The 20233-nt window shown below is 43.3% G+C and overlaps 1 protein-coding gene across 3 annotated transcripts in view; it reads right to left on the bottom strand.

The window, feature by feature from the left end:
- FBLN2 (fibulin 2) overlaps positions 1-20233 on the bottom strand; it is a 127968-nt gene that overhangs the window by 24034 nt on the left and 83701 nt on the right. Inside the window, exons 6-9 of one of the 3 annotated variants that reach the window (XM_044451484.1) lie at positions 12728-12937; positions 9880-10005; positions 9327-9428; positions 5142-5282 (exon numbers count right to left, since the gene is read on the bottom strand). In XM_044451484.1, the coding sequence (XP_044307419.1) occupies positions 5142-5282; positions 9327-9428; positions 9880-10005; positions 12728-12937 (579 nt within the window). The remainder of the gene's footprint in view (positions 1-5141; positions 5283-9326; positions 9429-9879; positions 10006-12727; positions 12938-20233) is intronic. The other 2 variants (XM_044451485.1, XM_044451486.1) reach the window with 2 other exon arrangements.

Genomic DNA, 20233 nt, shown 5'->3' with positions numbered 1-20233 from the left:
CAGGCATTGCCCCATTGCTATGAGGTCAAACCTCTGAACGTCTGGGGGGCCCCTGTCTCCCTCTCAATTGCGACTATGTTGGAAGTGACCCACTTCATCTGACCAACTTCCAAGACCAAGAGAGGGTGAAAGAACTGGGCATGTTCAGCCTTAAGAAGAAAAGACTAATGGGGGCGGGGGGGGGGGTTGATATCCCCCTATAAGTACTTCAGACTGTCACAAAGAGGAGGGTCAAGATGTCGATGGTCCCTGAGAGCAGGACACAGAATACTCAACTCGCGTTGCGACAACACAGATTCAGGCTGGACATCAGGAAAAGCTTCCTCACTGTCACAGCAATACGACAGTAGAACCAGCTGCCTAAAGAGGTGGTGGGCTCTCCCACACTGGAGACTTTCAGAAAGAAACTGGACAGCCATCTAAGGGTGATACTGTAAACTGGTGTCCTGCAACAGCAGGGGCTTGGACCCGATGGCCTTCATGGTCCCTTTGAACTATAATATTCTGTGGTTCTATGATTCTGTTACCACCACTGGGAGGAGACCTGTTTTAGCTAACAATAGAATAAGGTTAGTTTTCTGGTTTTACCAAGGAGCCTATCTGCCTAAAAATGGGGATCTTGATTTGCCAGCTACCTATGTATTTTGCCCTCCCTCTTTTCCTTTCTGTATCCTGGGGGCCTCTCTCTTCTTCAATTAACTCTGATTTTTACCCCAGTTTGGTGCTTGGGTGAGTTGTGGTGCTAAAACTGGTGTCTACACTTGTGCAGAGTCCAAGAGCTGGGCAGAGATTAGCCCAAGAGAGGAAGGCAAGAATCCTTCTCTGCAGGTCATCATGTTGCCCAAACCCAGCCAATGATTCTCAAGAAGCCATCAGAGATTACATATGGCATAAAATATAATACAAGTTGAATCCTCAAGGAACCCTGAACATTGAATTAAAGCTAGAACGATATGGAAATAAGAAAACAGAGGACACCTCCAATTATTTTCCCCATCTGCAAGAGTTAAAAATAACTCTCTTCCTGGCATAGATACAAGTCAAAGAAATTTCACAGGTTTGATATGCACTTTGATTAACTTCATTTGGATCTGGAGACTCAGTTGTGAGAGGAAATGCAATATATTTTATTTGGAGAATGTTGGCCTATCTAGAAACAAACTCAATCTCACTATGAAACAAGTATTTTCAACTTCTTCAAATTAGTTATGTGAAAATCTAAGATGTGACACATGGGAAACAAGGATTAAAGAAAAATAGGAATGTACTAAAAAAGTCTAATGAAATGTTCAAGGAAAAGTTTATTTGTGGCCCAAGTCTGGACATGTTTATTTACTTCCAAGGAAGCAGCCTTCAAAACATTCAATTCCCAACACTCCAGAGGGACCGTGGACAGAAAGTTCCTTGAAATGTTATTGTTGTTATCACTGAAATATCATTCAGCCTGTCCTAGCTTTGTTTTACCTGCAACATGTTGCAGGTTTAGTTCTAATATTTAGGTCTCCCAATATGTCAAGCATATGGCCATATTAATATCCCGAGACCTGAATGGAAATTGTGCAAGTGAAATCTTTTAAGGTTGTTTTATAAATTGTTTTTCTAATATCAACTCCATTTTAGCATTTCATCCTGTGAACATCTGGGCCACTTTAGACAAAGGAACTGCAATTACATCACTCTGACTGTTTCTGAGCACTTGCAGGACTCCCTATTAATTGTTTTTATTCTTTCTAAAAGTGGTAGCTTATAGCAGACCTACATCCAGTCTGTCCATCACAAAATGATAGCCTGCAGTTGCCTCTATGCACACACTCCATGAATATTTCACTCTGTGCTGGTTCCTGTAACCTCCAGATGTTCTTGGGCTACAACTCTCTTCATCCCTGACTACCATGGCTGATGGAAGTTGTAGTCCAACAACAACTGGAGTGCCGCAAGTTCCCAGATGGAGCCTGCTATTCTTCAGATCTCATCCCAGACTCATGATGAGATGGTGTGATGCCCTTCCGGGAGCATAATAAATTTTCCGGTGGTGCCCATTAGCCTCAGGTAGCATGGCCAATGATCAAGGATAATAGGAACTGTAGGCCAGAATATCTGGATGGCGCCAGGTTAGCAAATGCTGTTGCACACAATTAAGGATTGCCAGTGGGCTCGTACACCCAGTGGCAGTGAAAGTGTTTTCCTCACTGGGTGGACTGCCCAAGGGAACTATGGAAAGAAACAGTCTCCTTTTATGCAAGGTGTTTCATATTTGTGAAATTCAATTTCCAAGGACAAGTGCACTTTCATCTATGATATCCATAAGCTCAAATTGCAGAGGAGCAACCTGCTATAGCACAACACCAGGGTTTTGGTGGCAGCTTGATTAATACCTGTGTTGTGGCAGAACACAGGGCTCGCCTTGTCAGATGCGTCAAGGGGTGACCTTTGAACAACAATCTCCTCTGAATAATAACAGAAAAAGCCACTGCCACTTCCTCCCAATTCCACAGCTATCCTGACTCTGCTGAAAACATCCTCAGTGGTCTTGTTTAAGGCTCTAAATCACTCCTCCCCATGATCTTCACACAGATGTGGTCACCGCTAACAGTGGTGGGAAACAGCCATCTTCAATGGGATAAGTGGGGGGAGGGATATGTGAGGAACCCACTCCGAGGGTGGGAAACCACTGGATTCCCTCCAGACTGTGGCCCACTTTCTTGTCACATAACTCCAGCTTCCTGGCAAGCATGCTGAGTTTCTGTCTGAGCACCCACCAGGCACTGATCCTGTATGATTGCTGCAAAAATCGTGTCCCTCTTCTGCACATATGACTTGCAGCCTTTGTTTGTGCTGCGCATGCTATGGAAGAAGGTTGCCAGTTGTGCAAGTGGACTTCTGTGGGCACCCTCGCTTCCCAAGCATGGACCAAGCATGAGAAGGTTCCAATGCACAGAAGAGGGCCAGAATTCCAAAGAGAGTGTCACAACCCTATGCGGCCTGGAGCACCTCCCAAATTATTCCATCCAGAGATTTCAGCAGTCAAGGAGGAGGGATTTAAGCCTCATTTCCCCTGAACACTAAGAAGTGGTTGGGTGAGCAGAAGTACGCCTGTGCTTGCACCCTGGGTAGCCCTCAGGCCAAAATGGATGCTCACTCCAGCTTTAAGCAAGCAAGCAAGCAAGCAAGCAAGCAAGCAAGCAAGCAAGCAAGCAAGAAAGCAAGCACACAAAAATGTCTTGGTGGCCATTTACAGCCTGACAGGTCCAAAGAGAAAGAGTTCTGAATAGTGAAGGGTACTGAAATTTGAAAGCCATTTCATTTGGCATTTCCCACTGTGGGTACTGGAAGGTCAGGCTATTCATCCCTCTAGTCCAGTTTGCTGATTGCCAGCACTTCTGCAGCTGCTTAAGCAGGGGTCTTTCACATCACCTTCAGCCTGACCATGATGCTAAGCACTGATGGTAGAAGCCTCTGCATGGGAGACCTCCTCAGTTCTGCTACTGAACTGTGGTCCCTCCTTGTGCTGTGGGCCAGTGCCCCAGACAGAAGCCAGTGGCCTGCTGCATTTGTCAATGCAAGACAGGAGAATTGTGGGAGAGCACGCATGCACACTCGGAATCCTTATCTGGAGTAAACACATACATAGCTTTCAGGAATAAAAATAGTGCAGTGCTTATTCTAGCTAGACCTATAGGCTGCTTAAAATGATGTATGGTTTTTCAGTAGCATTTGGTCTGCATTTTAATTTGCATTTTGTACCAATGCATGAAAAATGTTGATCTTCATACATCACATTTGTGGTTTTCTCTATACCCAGAAAGTCAAGACAATGCTAACAATGGCAAATATTCTCCATATACCACGCATACACTAAAGCACAGGAAGCACTTGCAGTGGGAATGTTGCAGAAATAAAGTTAACAATCATGTATATTTCACTTTTCTTTATAACCATTTGTGCTGTAGCAGGGATGAGGCAAAACCTAACTAGAAGACACACATGGATTTTTGACAAAGCATTTTTTTTGCATGCTAAAAATATATGCATTATTTCTCATTCTAATAATAGTTTATCTGACTGTTTTTCTTTACCCCAATCACTTGATAATCCAGCTATGACTGCTCAGAAATGGACTCAACCATTTTGGGTCCCTCCTGGAGTTTTACTTTTGGAACGAGAAAGGAAGTAGCTACTTTCCAGGACAGTGCTGACTTCTGTCTTCAATAGCACATACAGCTCTGTTCCCTACTGAGGGTCAGAAGAAATAGTCTGGAATCTGGAGATAATTTCCTAAGATTTAATTAATCAAGATACTCTTACTGCATTTCAAGCACCCATGTTACAGCACAGAGAGCCATTTTATCAAATTTTATCAAAACTGGGAATTTCTAGACCAAGCAATCATACAAGAGTTTGGGGTGGCATGTGCCATTCCAACATCTAAGCAACTGTCTTATTACCAATCTTTGTATGGTACTCTGGGAACCTTTTCCAGCTGAAAACTGAAAAAAATCTAAATAATAAAAAGATAATAAATAAAACAGTGCAACAAATCAGTTTTCCATTCAAATCACTGATGTGCTAGCCTACTTCATCACAGAATAAGGACACTACTGTTATGATTAAAATTGCTGAAGCCATGGATATTTTTATGTGACTGTTGACAAGACAGTGGCAAAAGACACCAAAAAGTTAAGACAAATACTATAAATTAGCTATACGCTTTCTTTTAGGGACATCTGCTCACTCATCTCTTTCACAGCACTGGCTTGCATTGCATTCGTGGGAGAAATACATAAAGTTGATCTGCCATGCAAAGCTAAAGCAGTAAAATTCCAACTGCCCAGACAAAGTCTGGTGATAAAATGGCTGTGTTAGTAGAACATATTTTCATTTCTACTTTTTTCTAACTCAGAGTTGAGCCATCATGGTTTGGAGCATGTGGGTTCATAAAGATCTTACAACGTATTGCTGGGGCAAAAGCCAAGCAACACAGAATGGATAATGTTAAAAAGAATGGAGACAATGGGACATGTATTTTCATGGACTCAAATGCAGATAGACAGACTGATAATGCACAAGAGCTGAAGTGGAACACACTGCATGGCAGGAAGAATGAGAGTGGCAGAGTGCACTGTTTACACCTATCATCTTACCAACACATTTTCTATCCATGTTGAGCACAAAGCCCTCTGAACAGATTACACTGTGGTTGACACAGTAGAATGATCCCTGTGTGTTCACACATAATTGTCTTCCGGAACAACTGTGAATACCTGTAAGGCACTCATCGAGGTCTTTGTCAACACATTGCAGCCAAAGAGGAGGAGAAAAAAATAACATGATATTAGAGCAACTCCTGGGATGAAATGCCATTTCTTCCACAGTGAAATTGTGTAATTAACAATGTTTCTGAGTCACAGCATTATAATTTCCTTATGCTAAGTTAATCTATGTTTGTGGTATTTCGTGCTCTTTTTCAGCCACAAAGGCTTCCTGAGTGGCTTAACATATAATCACACAAGCAAGGCATTTCTTTTTCTTTCTTTACAGGAATTGGAAATTGGGCTCCTTTGCATGTTTGACCCCAATCTTTAGATTGCTTCTCTAAACACCTTCTTCAGCCTCTTTGGAATTTGTGGCGTTCTATAAGGTTCCTTTTGAGTGACATGCAAATGGGCCAGGAGGGGAAAGGTTTTCATCACAGTGAAGAATGTTCTTCCCAGCAAAGAAGGAACAATGACCTCTTTGCTCTTGCTCTTGGCTCTAGTAGACTAGTCACACAATAACCAAATGAGGTTGCCTTGCACAATATTATCTATTCTGTGGTATCTTGCACTGAATGGCCAAATCCCAATGTACATATTTTCCCAAGAGTGGCAGATATAAAAATCTTCAAATGACCCCAGGTTGGTTTCCCATTTAACTTGCCATGGGAACTGAGGCCTTTTCTCCATATCTTCATAATATTTTTGTTTGTTTTTGTCTTCAGTTTTGTGATGCCAGGGAAGGAACTACCTAATTACCATGGCATGGTCTTGCATGCAATGACCTTGCATCAAGAAAACCACCACGCCAGCCTTTTAAATTTTAAAATCATGTCCATACTGCAGACGTTTCATGGTGTACTAGCCCTTAGGTCAGATGCTGCTGGACTGTGACCTTCCTGAGCCCTCCTCAGCATGGCCAGTGGTCAAGCATGCTAAGAGTTGCAATCCAGCAACTTCTAGAGGTTCACAGGTTGAAGCAGGCTTGGCCTGATCATGAGGAAGGGAATGAAGGAACAACTTGGTTGAGTTGGGTAAGGTCTAGGTGATTACTCTTTTAGAAGATAAAAACCTCATGAAAACTTCTTTAGTTCTACTGTGAAGCTCATAATACTGGTGCACGGTGAGATGAGTCCAGTCAGCCTCCATGATGTGGTGATACAGAACAGAAGGCTCTTGCACTGTCATCTTTAGGCAATCAGAAAGTGGTGGTGGGATGCTGGATGAATAGTTACCCAGACGACATCTGTGGCCTGTGCCCAGGCTAAGACAACCATCTTGACTTTCACAGGGTGCAATTTGAAATTATATGGTTGTACTTTGGTGTGTAACTTTGCAAAAGACCTTGAACAGCTTTTCTGTTGTTCTGTATGATGGATGGCATCTCTAAATTTGGTGAAATATAAAAGCTGTTCCCTATTTTTAAAATTGCATGTACCCTTTATTCCCACTAAGTTTTGCCATTACCCAAGTTACTTTCTAGTTTAGCCTTATCCCCACTCCTGCAATTTATTCACCTTTTTAAATTTTAAAATCTTTTCTTCACTTTTTCTAGCTGGATTTTGCTGGGACATGCAGTTTGGATTCTAGGAGAGGTCTCTACCAATCTTCATCTGAGTCCACTGGAGCTTTTTGCTCATTTTTCTGCTTGAGATAGGTATCTATAATTTTCCTTTCCCTCTTCATCTTCTCTAGACTCCACTCCTAAATGGTTGGAAACTGTAACAATTACATTTAGCTTCTTAGAGTTTAGGTGAAGCTAAGTCATCGTTCAATCTGTTGCTATTATAACTTTTGTATCCCATGGCTATTAAGGATGAATGTTTTAATATAGTTTTCCTATTATTAATTTCTAATAAGATTTCAACAAAAGTTAAACAGTAGTTTTCACTGCATTGCAGCAGACAAACAGATGCTTGGTTCATGGGTGTAATTATGTTTTCTCTGTAATCATTCTATGTTTCATATTTTAGTCGCGTTCTTTTGCATTTATTCTTTATAAATTGTTTATATCTTAATATTTCCTGTGTGACATGTTTTCATTTTTCATAAGTTAAAGGGCATTTACAGTTTCCTGCTTGACTTTCAAAGCATATTTTCAAATACAATGAACTTTTAAATATCCTTCAGTCATTTCTAGTTACATTCTTTCACTTGGTAAGGAAAAATCAAAACTTTCCCACCCATAGGTCAATTTTGGTCAATTTCCAAATCAATTTGCAAATATGGCAAAAAAGAACAAAAAAGCCACATAAAATACTTTGCGCACTTTTCTCCTAATAAACACGTTTCCTGGTGTGTGCAATTTTGCGGTGCATATTCGTGCGTGCTTTCCCATACACGCATACTTGTGTGCATCCTTCCTTAATATATGGATTTGGGGATACATTTTCCCCTAATATACACATTGTTGAGTTGTGAAGTGCATTGCAAAATACTGAAAAGTGTGGATTTCTGCACAACTGCACCACCGAGTGGGGTCATCCGGAGTTTTGGAGTGTGCTGCCCTCAGTATGCTAATGACATGCAGCTCTATCGATCCTTTTCATCTTCAGCAGGTGAGACTGTGGATGTGCTGAATCGATACCTGGTTGTGACAGTGGACCACAAGAGAGCTAACGGACATGAAGCCCAGCCCAGTCAAGACTGAGATGCTGTTGGTGGGTGGTTCCTCTGACCAGACCTTTTTCTGGATGGTTTTGCATTGTCCTTGAAGGAGCAGGGGTGCTTCATCACTTGGGGTGCTCCGTGATCCACCTTTGTGGCTTCTATCAGCTGGTGGTTCAGCTATGTTCCTATCTGGATAGGACAGCCTGGCTTCAATAATCTATACCCTACCTTCAGTAATCTCCACAATAGATTACTGCAGTGCAATCTCCAGGTCCTGCCCTTGAAGACAGTTCAGATCTTGCAGCTTGTGCAAAATGCAAAAGCCAACTTATAACTGGGATCAGATGGTCTAAACATGTAACTCTGGTTCTGGCCTCCTGCATTGGGTGTCTATGTGCTTCTGAGCCTGATTCAAGGTACCGGTTTTAACTTCTAAAGCCATACATGGCTTAGGACCACAACACCTGGAAGAACAATGCTTCCAGCCACAGTGTACCCAAAGACTATGCTCAACATCTGAGGCTTTCCTTCAAAGGAGGCTAAGCTGGTGGCAGCCAAGAACAGGGCTTTGTCTGTGATAGCCCTCCAATTACAGAATAGTCTCCCTTGACCCAGGCTTACCTGGCAAGAACTTTATTATCTTTTCAGTGCAAGGTTAAGACCACCCTTTTTGCCAACTCCAGATAGCACATGGGGATGAGGCAGGTATTGGTAGCTGTTTTTAAGCAGGCCTAGGAGTATGGACTAGTTTTAGTTGTTGGTTGTCAAAATGAGGTTTGAAAATTTCAGTGCAGTTTGATGATGTTTTATTCTTGTATTATTCTATCTTGTATTTTATTGCATTTATTACTGTTGTTAAACAGCCAGAGAGCTTCATTTTTATGTGTAACCTTCCCATGTTTTCCTGCTGCTTCTTCATCATTTTTCTTTCTGATAGAGCTGCTTTACAGATATTTGCACAAGAAATTATGCATGAGTTCATGCAGCGATATAATAAAGAAGTTGTAAAGGGCATATTTATTTAATTAATTTACATTCCATCTTTCTGCCAAAGGTGACAATCCAAACACAAGTGGAATGACCAGCCACACTGTTGATGTTATTCTGTCTTTAGTCCATTGTTCCCATTCTTTTATCCATTTCATTTTTATCATTCTGGAATCTAGACATAGGATTGTGTATAAATGCTATTAATCGATTAATAATGTATTTGCATTTTAAATTCACCTTTCTCATGCTGCTCTCTAACATGAAATGGAACAATGGCCTGTCCACAAATTGATGATAGCTCCATGACTGATATGTCACTGTTTCTACTGTCTGAGGTTGGATGTGGCTTTCTTGAACCACTCATGCAAATCAGGCAGACAGACAGACAGACAGACAGACAGACGACAGTCTGAAGCTGCCAAAACATATTTCAACCTATGAAACAGAGTAGAAAAGAATTCAGCATTCACTTACCTTCACAGGAAACCCCATCTGACATGAGGGCAAATCCAGGCAAACAAGAGCACACAACTGCCCCTTCCACAGTATTACACACGTGCTTGCAGGGACCATTATCTGGGAAATGCAATGTTTCAAAAGGCAGAAAACATCAATGAGAAGCAAAATCTCTTTAAAGTTCCAAGGCTTCCTTCCCCTAATTATCATCCCTGTCATTGCACCAGAGAGTGAAATGTGAAAACAAACAATCTATTCTCCCCACCTTAATCACTATGTACAATCCTTTCTTTATAGACAAACACACCTGTGTCATTCATCCCCATCTGTGCATTTGAAATTGCCGCAGACAGCTGTGTTGCCTAAACAGCCTATTGCGATAACCTTGAATTTGGAAGCTAACCTCAAATTACCTCAGCACATTAGTTACCCTCAGAGATTCTGTCCATCTCCCTCTTCAGGCTCAAGTTATGTGTAAACATGTGGGGAAATAAAAACAGGCACGAAAGCTTTGCAATTTATTATGGTTTGTGAAAAAAATATACACCTCCAGCTTGGCTCTTACACTTACCCTTGCACTTATCTTCTTCTACCTGCTGGATCTTTGGGGCTTCCTGTACAGGCTGGCTGCTCAAGACTTCTGGTGCAGAAGTGGCTTTGTCCCCTAGGGCAGTGTTTTCAAACTCTTCTTCAAGGTCTATACATGCATAAAATAAACAAGAAGAAAACGGACTTAAAATTATAAGGCATCACCATATTTCTCTGATTTCACCAGAAAATATTACAAGTGGGACTTTCTGAACAGTACCTGAGCTTTTACGTGCAGCTTGCAATGAAACAGAATAAACAGTACAAAGTCATTTGGTGTTGGGATTCAGTATAAGGTGGCTGTTCAAACACGCTCATTGGTCTGACCTGTTCAAGGTGTCCTCAGCCTTAGCACTGCAGTTCCTTGGACTGGATGCATCTAGGATGCAACCCATGCCATGCAACATGCCTGAACTGTATCATAAATGCTATGATAGCGGATGAACTATTAAGATACATTTGGGGCCTTATCACAGAGAAGGCCAGGAGGACCGTCTGGCACAGGACTTACACTCACAGAAGACCCCCAGTTTCTTTCTTTCTTTTTTTAAACAAATTTTATTATTTTCTTTATAAATCCAAAGCTAAAAAAAAACAACAATTACTCAGGACATCAGATATGCTGGGTCGACATCACGCTCTCTCTCTCTCTCTCTCTCTCTTTTTTTACATATTCAATTCTACACATAGTCCCGTTTCTCTAACCAATGATAAAAGATATTCTGAGTTTGATAGAAGTATGTATAGAAGACCCCCAGTTTCAATGTGCTGAAGCAGTTCAAGGATTATGACCAGTCAGTTCTGGGACAAGATCACCAGAAGGGCCTTGCTACACTTGACACAAACCATCACACTGCAAGAACATCAATTTTCCATCAGTAAGTGATGGATTTGCATAGAGAAGTGAGAAAGGCACTTATGAAATGAAATAGGAACATCACTATAAATTTGTAAAAAAGGAAGCATTTAAAATATAACCAGATCTGTAACCTGCTTTTGGCATTTCTGCATTCTTGAATATGCCTGGAAGGCCCCAAAAATGGAGCGGACCAGGCACTGTAAGGATCGTTTTATGATGTGATGCTGTGAGCGCCAACAAAGATGGACGTGGTCCATTCGAAAGGGAGCTTATGAAAACCCCATTGATTTATTTGGAGTGTTAAAAATGTGTTGAGATCTTTTCCACTTAAAACAATGGTGCTACTTAACTGCTTAGCTTTCATTGGATATACCCAAATTTTAGAAATCAGACAAATATTTCTGCCATTTTTAACAGCACACATTTAGAGACAGAATATAATCACAAAGAATTGTGTAAATCCACAAGACTTAATTTGCAAGCTCAGAATTATATTAATTAGTCAAGTTGTCCTGCTTGAAATGGAGTGGGATTTACAAGCCTGAAAAAGGCATTTAACCCTTTAATCTCATGCTGCACTGTAGTTTCACCTTTGCAAAATTTGCAAAATAAGAGAACAATCCTTTTATAGAATAATACAAGATGGTAGTAATGCTGGTGGAAGAATTTCAGCTGTTCAGAATTGTTACATCAGTAAATGCAGAGATTAATTACAGCACATCTAAACTGATGTCCTATTTATCATACCAACAGGAACAGTCAATTAATGCTTATCTCTTAGTACATTGATGAAAACGTGGGGCTGCCAACAGCAAAGTTCTCACAAAGCAGGATAGAAAAGCAGAATAGCATCACTTGGTTCTCCCCTACTAGAATGTGCCATGCCCCAAAATGGTGTAGACTGGTTAATACTCGAGACAGCAAAAGCTCCTAATCAAGACAGCCAGCACAAATGAAATACATTTGAAATCAGTTTTATTTTCATATCGTATATTTCCCCTGATTTTGCTGAGGGTGAAGTTCGTACATACTGCAAATGTTTAGAGAACATTCACCATTTCATTAGTAAAGGCAGAGCAAGTGTGAAAATTTGAACCAAAATACAACGATGGATTAAAGCTAAACATGATGTACTATTGCCACTAGTAGGATGAGCCCAAGATTCATATCTTGGAGGCAGAACACATGCCCTGCGTGCAGAAGGTCCCAAGCTCAATCCCTAGTGTGGGACCATGTCCCAGTCCAGGTAGAACTTCCACTTCACAGAATCAGACGCAGAAGAGGAGGGGTCCCCTTGGTGGGTAACTGGAGCCTGGTGATTCTGCTTGGCACAGTCTTGCATTGTATGGTAAAAGGGGGTGGGGGGGAGCCTTGGAGACGATATGGCGAAAGACCGGGACTTGACAGGCATGCTAACCAGTCCAGGACATCACCCCTGGCCACTGGGCACCAAGAGGAAGGCTATGCAGGAGGATTGTTTCAGGGATTCTCCTTGGGTCTGCCATCAGTTGAAAGAGATGGACAGCAATGCCTGGTCAGGCCTGGTCACAGGTTGAGCGGCAGTTCCCTCTGCCAGGACCAAGGTCATGCAACAAGGCATAGAAACCATCTCTCTGGGAGGAGGTTCTAAGAGCTGTGCTTATGTACTAGTTACACACAGGCTGGACTATGGTAATGTACTCATGAGGTTACCTTGGAAGACTACTCAGAAACTTCTTGTCACAAACCTGTTATAGTTAGACTGCATTGTATGTTTTACACTGAAAATCACCTTAGTAAAAATGCAGCCTTGAAAGGCAGCAGAGAAGTGGATTAAATAAAGAAATGCATTTAGCTGAGGACCATTTGAGTGTTCCGTCCTCAGCTGCTGCATATACACATTTAGCCTCCGCAAATGACAGAAAGCTACCTATGAGAGCAGCGTTATCAGGGTCCAGTCCTGTACTCATTTTTTCTGCGTTTATTTTCTCACCTGGGTTGCAGCTGAGCCCATCATCCTGCAGGGTAAATCTTGGGAAACACGAGCACTTGTAGGATCCCACAGTGTTGATGCAGAGGTGCTGGCAGAGCTCTCCAGGATAGGCCAGGCACTCATCCAGGTCGTCCCCAGGTAAACTGTTTGACAATTCGGCTTCATTACTGATCATCGACAAGGCCTCATTGTGATCCTCAATCTCTGAAACTGCCAACATTCCTGAGCTGTTAATCATGAAAAGGATCCCGGGGAAATGTGTGCTCTGTGTACATAGATTAGGTGACTTGGAGCATTGTTATATATTTGCAAAGAGCCCTTTCCTTTGACAGGGTTGATCTGGGACAGCAGGAAGACCCTCCCCCGCCAGGGTCACCCAGCTCGGAATGGTATTAGTGGCAGTGATGGGAGCCTTCAAGGACAAAGGCAGCGCCTCTCCCCTCCCCTGGGGTGCATGTCAGCAGCCTTTGCCTGCCCACAAGGGCATCGCATGTCAGATGGCAGGGGTGCCAGCGTTTCTCCTGACAGGCACCCTGCAGCCATGGCACAATTGCCTTCCCGTCCCTTGATCATGCCAAGCCTGCCAAAATGCCCCCGGAGGACCTGCGAGTGTGCAGTGGCCCCCCAAAGGCAAACGACTGATGCATGTTCCCATGTATAACGACCTGCACGGGTTACAGGGCAGCGCAGCACGGCATAAGGGCAGAGAGGGAATAAACAGCAGGCAAAACATGAAGTGACACACCCACGAAGAGGGGATGCGTTTGCCTTGGTCCAGACATTTCATTTGCACCCTATACAAGATGACGACGGTGCATGGGAGCAGCAGATGCCAGCTTGCCAAGGCTGGAGGACATACGCTGTGAATGAGGCAAATCATTCTGGAGGTTCACAGACTCAGCCTCATTCATTGCAGAGGCATACAAAGCCCAAGAAATGAAGATGAAGACCATATGGCAACGCAGGAGAGGAGATCTGTTTCTAATAGTGAACATCTTGTTTCCCGTTAGGTCTGGATCCTTGCCTCTGGGCAAGCCCTGAGCATACAAGCCAGCTCTTCTTCATTGTGCTTTTCTGAGTAGGAGAGGGAGACTGGGCCTAAAGGCCAAACTCAATGGATCACTAATGATGAGAGGGAAAGCTTGGAACAAAGGAGAATTGAATTTTAAAATGGCCATTGATTCAAAGGAATTACTGTAGTTCTGTGTCAGAACTGTTCATGTGGTCAGCAAATGCAGAAGGCAATCAGAAGAAAGAAAGGGGAATGGATTTGCCTGACATCATACAGAATAGGAATTGGCTCGTATGCCTCAGTGTTCTTCAGACAGCTTTGATTTCGCTATGCGTCAAGAAAGTGATGTAATACTATATAAGAACAAATGATCATATCTATCTGCTGGACTGGATCCAGATTTAGTTATACTTACAGAAGACTATTGGAATCAATAGACTAGACCAATGAAATCAAGACTAACAAGATTTCAATGGGTCTGCTGCTCTATGCATGATTGAATCTGCATCCAGCCCATTGTCTTCTTGTACCAGTACATTTTCAGAAACTGAAATGGTATTCAGTTTGTGGAACTCTGTTTCAACTGATGTCCACCAGGTCCCAGCCTCACAGCTCCTCAAGCAGGCCCCATAGATGTACTGAGTTTTCTTGGCCTATAACTGAGTTAGGGCTTTATGGGATACTGCTGGTTAAAGGGTACTATCTAATTTCCATTGCTCATTTTGATTTTATTATTGTTTTAGCATTATTTCATGGGTTTTTTTTTAAATTCTGCAAACCACCTAGGGAGGGTTGTGTCCTCCTCAAAAACAGCTTGCAAATTTCTAAATAAATGAACAAATGTGGCACACATGTACTTTGCTGGGGGAAAGAGGACTATTTCTCCTTTCCACCGCACTTGAATAGCTCTTTACATAGCACCTTCCTTTCCCTCTCTTGTCTCTTTCACCTCTTCCTCATCCAAATTTAGATTACTTCCTCAGGCACAGAATTGTCTTTCTTACATAAGGCTATAAGCTGTCATGTCCACTTATGGCATTTGATACTATACACAATAAAATTAAAAACCCTGTATTTAGCTGTTACACTAATGAAATAATTCAGTATTTTCTATTATTCATGTGTATCCTTAGAATCATTGTTATACTTTCCCATTTAGGAAGGAAGCCTCCTTTGCAAGGATACTCACTCTTTCTAAAAGAGAATTAGCAACTTTGTTCTGAAAGCCCAATTCTTCAGATTGTTTTAAAGGTACACCAAGTGTTGACCATTTCATGTCACAAAGAATTAAAATTCCAAAGAGTTGATGAAAGCTTTGCCGCTTTGTTTATAGCATAGCATTAAAAAAATCCATTGTCTTTCTAGGTTTTTGAAAATATCCCTCAAAGGAGACACAGGCAGTAACAAGAAGCAACATGAAAAACACAAGAATCTGAAAAGAGCTTTGAGAAGAAGAAAAGAAGAAAGGAAAGGAAAAGGCAAGAATAATACAAGCCACAGTGGGGGAGGAGGGGGGTTAAATCCCAGACTCTGCAGTATAGCGATATATTAGTACAAAATTGTTCATATTTCCCCGAAGTCACTTTAATCTAAGAGGAAAGGAAGGTGTTTCCTTCTGATAAGCTCAGTGTAGCAACTGTGACTAACTAATCAGTGTTTTATTATTATTATTTACCATTCCCTTATTCTTTTCTTTTTGCAGCTTACCCACAGTTCCGGCTAACCAGAGAAACAGTGTGAAGAAAAAGGCAATATCAATTTATGTTTTGACCTGGAATGTTAAAGCAGGCCTCAGGTAAGCTGAGATGCCTTGTCATCAGGTCAGTGCTTTTTCAGCCCATAATTCCAGGAGACCAAAATGTGCTATCATAATAAAAGACAGGCCCAGTGGTGAAGCTTCTCTTTCAGAAAATGCACTTAGCTCTATCCCACAGACAAATGCATGAACATTTGCAAGGAAAATCTAGCTGTTGTCTGCTTAGGTAATGCCATTAAGGCTCCAAACACAAAGCATGTGAATATCAGCAGCGTGGGAGGGAAACACAGAGAGATTCATATTCTTTTCCTCCCATTGTATGTCCAGAGGAAGTGATTTTGTCCTTTCTGGTCTGAAACGGAAAATGTACTGGCTTCACTGGGCCCAATGCATGACAATGTAGAGTTCCAGCTATTGGGCAGTATAGAAATGAAATGAAATGAAATGAAATGAAATGAAATGAAATGAAATGAACAGTATTTGGGAATGCATCTTGCCCAAGTTCTGTTGCAGCAGCACTACCAATGTCTTGCAGGATTCTGCTTGAACCATATGCGGACTAAATGGGGTGCTTGGGCTCTTGCTGCCCCCCCATTCCCTGCTTGTTGGGGACTCCAAGCAACATCTGAGGGATGAGCGGGTGGTGTTGCTGCAGCCACTGCTCTACTTGCCAGAGAGGAAGGGAAAAGGCTCTAGCAGGGCCTGGATGCTGGGTGGCAGGGAGAGATCTGGCTTCTATCCCGAGGGTGTGGAATGGGCTTTCATGGGAGGTGGTTGAGGCCCCATGGGTGAGGGTGTTCAAGGAGAGGCTAGACATGCACATGGCAGGCATGTTATGAGCAGAGCCGGCTGGAGCTGGGGGTCAGACTAGATGGCCTGGGAGACCCTTTCTGACTCTGTTTCTGTGTTTCTAGAGGCAGGCGATTCTGTTTGCCACTCTCACTGCCTCCAAGTACACTTGATGGGGGGCACATAGCAGGGCCTGATTGCATCCTCTAGGAGTTTTCCTCCATCTGCCCTCAAGCTGTTTCCCCCTTTATTTCATCTTTCTCGGCCATAGGGTATAACATGGGACTCTATGAGTCCTACTACAGAGAGGACACTCAGGCATAATTGCTCCCACTGCCTGGGTTCGTCTGTATTCCAGGGACTGACCAAGGATTTGACAGACTGTCAGCCATATCAGCAGGAAACCTCATTCCTCCCCACCCCATCCAAGAAACCTCTGGAAACCATCCACCCCCCTCTGGGGACAGCCCATCTTTGTGCAGAAGAAAACTTGCTGTCTTGTTATGGACAACAGGCAGCAATCTGTTCATAACAAGTGGACAGATTCAAGGGTCCCTCACCTTTCGATCACTCTCCCAAATCCAGGGCATCCCGTGCTGCATGTGTTGGGCCAAGGACATGTTGGGCCAGTCCACTGGCTGTCATGGAGACCATGAAATCCTTAGCCACCCCAGAGAGAGTGCCCTCAGCATGGAGGTTAACATATACCAGGACCAGGGGACTGGGGAACCTAAACATCACTTCAGGTACAGAGATTAGGTCTCAGTGTGGCCAGTGCACCAGCAGAACCCCAAGTCCACCCCACTGACCCAGCCAAGATGAAAGCACTGTAGATGGGGTGGGGGTGGGGGTGGGGGTGGGGGTGGGGGTGAGATTGAGAGAGAGAGAGAGAGAGAGAGAGAGAGAGAGAGAGAGATTATTATTTTGCTTCTGTGTCCTCCCCAAAGAGGGGGGGCTAGATGTGATTGGGGTTCAGGGGCTGCAGATTGAAGTCACCTCCCTAGAAGTCAAGGAGTTCCTCAGGGCCCTGGATGTTACAAAGGTGCTGGACCCTGATGGGCTACACCTGAGGGTACTTCAGGAATTGGCAGGGGTACTCTCACATTTGTTGAGGCCTCGTGGAAAACAGGAGACGTTCCGGAGGACTGGAGGGTGGCATTGGTGGTTTCAAATATTCAAAAATGATAGCAAAGGGGATATGGGGAATTACAGGCCAGTTAGCCTTACATCCATTCTGGGAAAGATGATGGAAAGGCTCATAATAGGGAAGGCTGCAGAAACCCTAAATAGCGATGGGAGGTTGGCAGCCACACAACACAGATTTTGTAAACAGATTCCGCCAGATGAACCTTGTGGAATTAATTATCATTAAGGTCTTGAGGTAGCTCGACAGAGGGGACACGGTGGATGTCGATTACCTGGATTTCAGCAAGGCCTTTGAGAAAGTGCCACATGATATCCTAGTAGAGAAATGGTTGAGCTTTGGGATAGATCATGCACTGTCCAATGGATTAGGGCATGATTGACAGACAGCAAGGAGAGAGTGACTATCAGTGAAGAATCATCAGGATGGCAGCCGGTGACAAACAGAGTCCCCAGGGCTCAGTTCTGGGACTGATTCTGTTCAATCTTTTTAGTAATGACCTGGAGGAGGAGATAACCAGTCTGCTGACTAAATTCACAGATGATAACAAAGAGGGGGCGGTGGCTGCAACTGAGACAGTGGTGACCCAGATCTGGACAGCCTGTGGAAGTGGGCAGGGGACAACAGGATGACATTCAATGTGGTTAAGTAGAAGGTCTTGCACTTGGGACACAGGAATTGGTGTCACAGGTACAGGATGGTGACTGGGGAGCAGCACTTGTGAAAGGGATCTCGGGATGCTTGTCGACAGCAGGCTGAACATGAGACAGCAGTGTGATGTGGCAGATAAGAAAGCAAATACCACCCTGGATAGCCAGAAGTGTGGTTTCCAGATCTAGGGAGATATTGGTACCACTCTATACAACTCTGGTACACCCACAACTGGAGTACTGCATCCAGTTCTGGGCTTCACATTATAGAAGAGACATAGTTAGGTTAGAATTGGTTCAGCACAGGGTCACAAGAATGGTAGCTGGGTTGGGAAGGATGACTTATGAAGAGAGATTACGGGAACTGGGTCTTTTCAGCCTGGAGAAGACACTCCAAGGGGATCTTTTAGCAACTTATTGTGAGCGGAATATGGAGGAGGGCCATGACCTGTTCTTCCCTGCAGTGGAGGGCAGGCCACGTTCCAGTGGGACAAGGCTCAAGGAACCAGGCTTCAGGCTGGATGTCAGGAAGTACTTCCTGATGGTTAGGACCCCTAGGATATGGAATGGGCTTCCAAGGGAGGTGGTTGAGGCCTCATCAGTGAGGGGTGTTCAAGGAAAGATTAGACAGCCACATGCTAGGGATTACATGAGCAGAGCCAGCTGGAGCTGGAAGTCAGACTAAATGGTCCAGGAAGCCCCTTCTGACTTGCTCTGTTTCTATGTAAGCAGCATGTCTTAATGAACCAAAAGTGATTTAATCCCTATCCAAAATAGGATATGGGGCACAAGAGGAAGTGTAAGCTGTGGGTTTACACTGGGAAATAACAGTACTGATATCTCTGGCTTTTGAAGCTGCAAACAGGCTGGGAAGGAACATGCAAGCAATCCCACTGTTATGTTCATAAATAGTGTGGGGAAGAATAGGTAGTTCTCAGAACATCAAGCCCAGCAGATAGTGATCAGCCCACTGCCTTTCAGCCATGCTGACTATGTTTCCTCACAGGCAAGGCCCATTGATTTCAATAGGTCTTATTTCCAGGTTCTTGCAATGAGGTGCCACTTAACTCTACAGCTCTCCTGTGCACAATCAGCACCCAAGAACACAATGAGTGCTGAGACTTTGGGAGGAAGCTAATGAGGATTTTGCGATTCTGATAAAAGAATACCCAAGGACTGCTCAATTTATACAGAGAGATTTCAAAGTAAAATAGAAGCAGAAGGATTCTGGGCTGGAATTCATTAACAATGCAGTCATGTTTCTTGGCGCTCAAAGGAGGTTGACAAGCATTTATTTTACTCAAACATGTCTCCTATTTATTTAGGTCTCCTATGAATAATGGCTTGGGTCAAATGACACCCTGGCATGAGCAGAAGCCACATCAGCTCACACAAGGGTGGTCTCCTATTTCCAGAGTCCCATCTGCCCCAGCAGCAGTCCCCTGTGCAGCCCACATGCTATTCTGGAAGGTCCACACTGATGAGCCCTACATGAAGAGCAAGGGTTGTAATGGGGAGGAGATCTAAGGAAGTTTCAGGAGTGGAACTCTGATCATAGTTCTCTGCATTCAGGCCAATATGTTTCGTATACTAGTAAATGACTTTATTGAGCTCTTCCCTCATTGTTTTGGTTTTCTGCAGGTGAGCCTGTGCCTGTTATCAGGTCATTCGTGCAGTCTGAGGAAGAAGGATGTTGAATATAAATGCTAAATGCACATGCTTAAACATACCAATTAGCGCTGTCCTAGCACTATTCCCTGCCCCCTCCTCACCATCCTTGTTAGCTTCTGTAGCAGCCTTCCCCACAGTGGTGTCCTCCAGATGTCATGGACTCCAGATCCCTTCAGTGCTAATCTGCATGAGCAATGGTCAAGAGTGATGGGAGTTGCAGTCCAAACAGCTGAAGGGTGCCAGCTTGGGGAAAGCTTTTCTGTGGTCTAACCCACTTCCTCTTCTTGGATTTCTGCATGCTGATTTAAGGCTTATTTTTCCCTATGAGGTGCATTTATGCAACAACCACCTCGCACTTAGAGAGGTTTTATTGTGATTCTGTAAGAGATTCAGTTTCCCAATCCCTCTCTCTTCTCCTTTCTAAAAGATTTTTATTAAACACACATCTCTTTTTACCACATTATTTCTTGACAAGGATTTTGCT

This window comes from Varanus komodoensis, unplaced genomic scaffold (genome assembly GCF_004798865.1).
Source record: "Varanus komodoensis strain SLA01 unplaced genomic scaffold, ASM479886v1 scaffold6_2, whole genome shotgun sequence".
NCBI lineage: Eukaryota > Metazoa > Chordata > Lepidosauria > Squamata > Varanidae > Varanus > Varanus komodoensis.
This window is presented reverse-complemented; position numbering and strand designations above follow the sequence as displayed.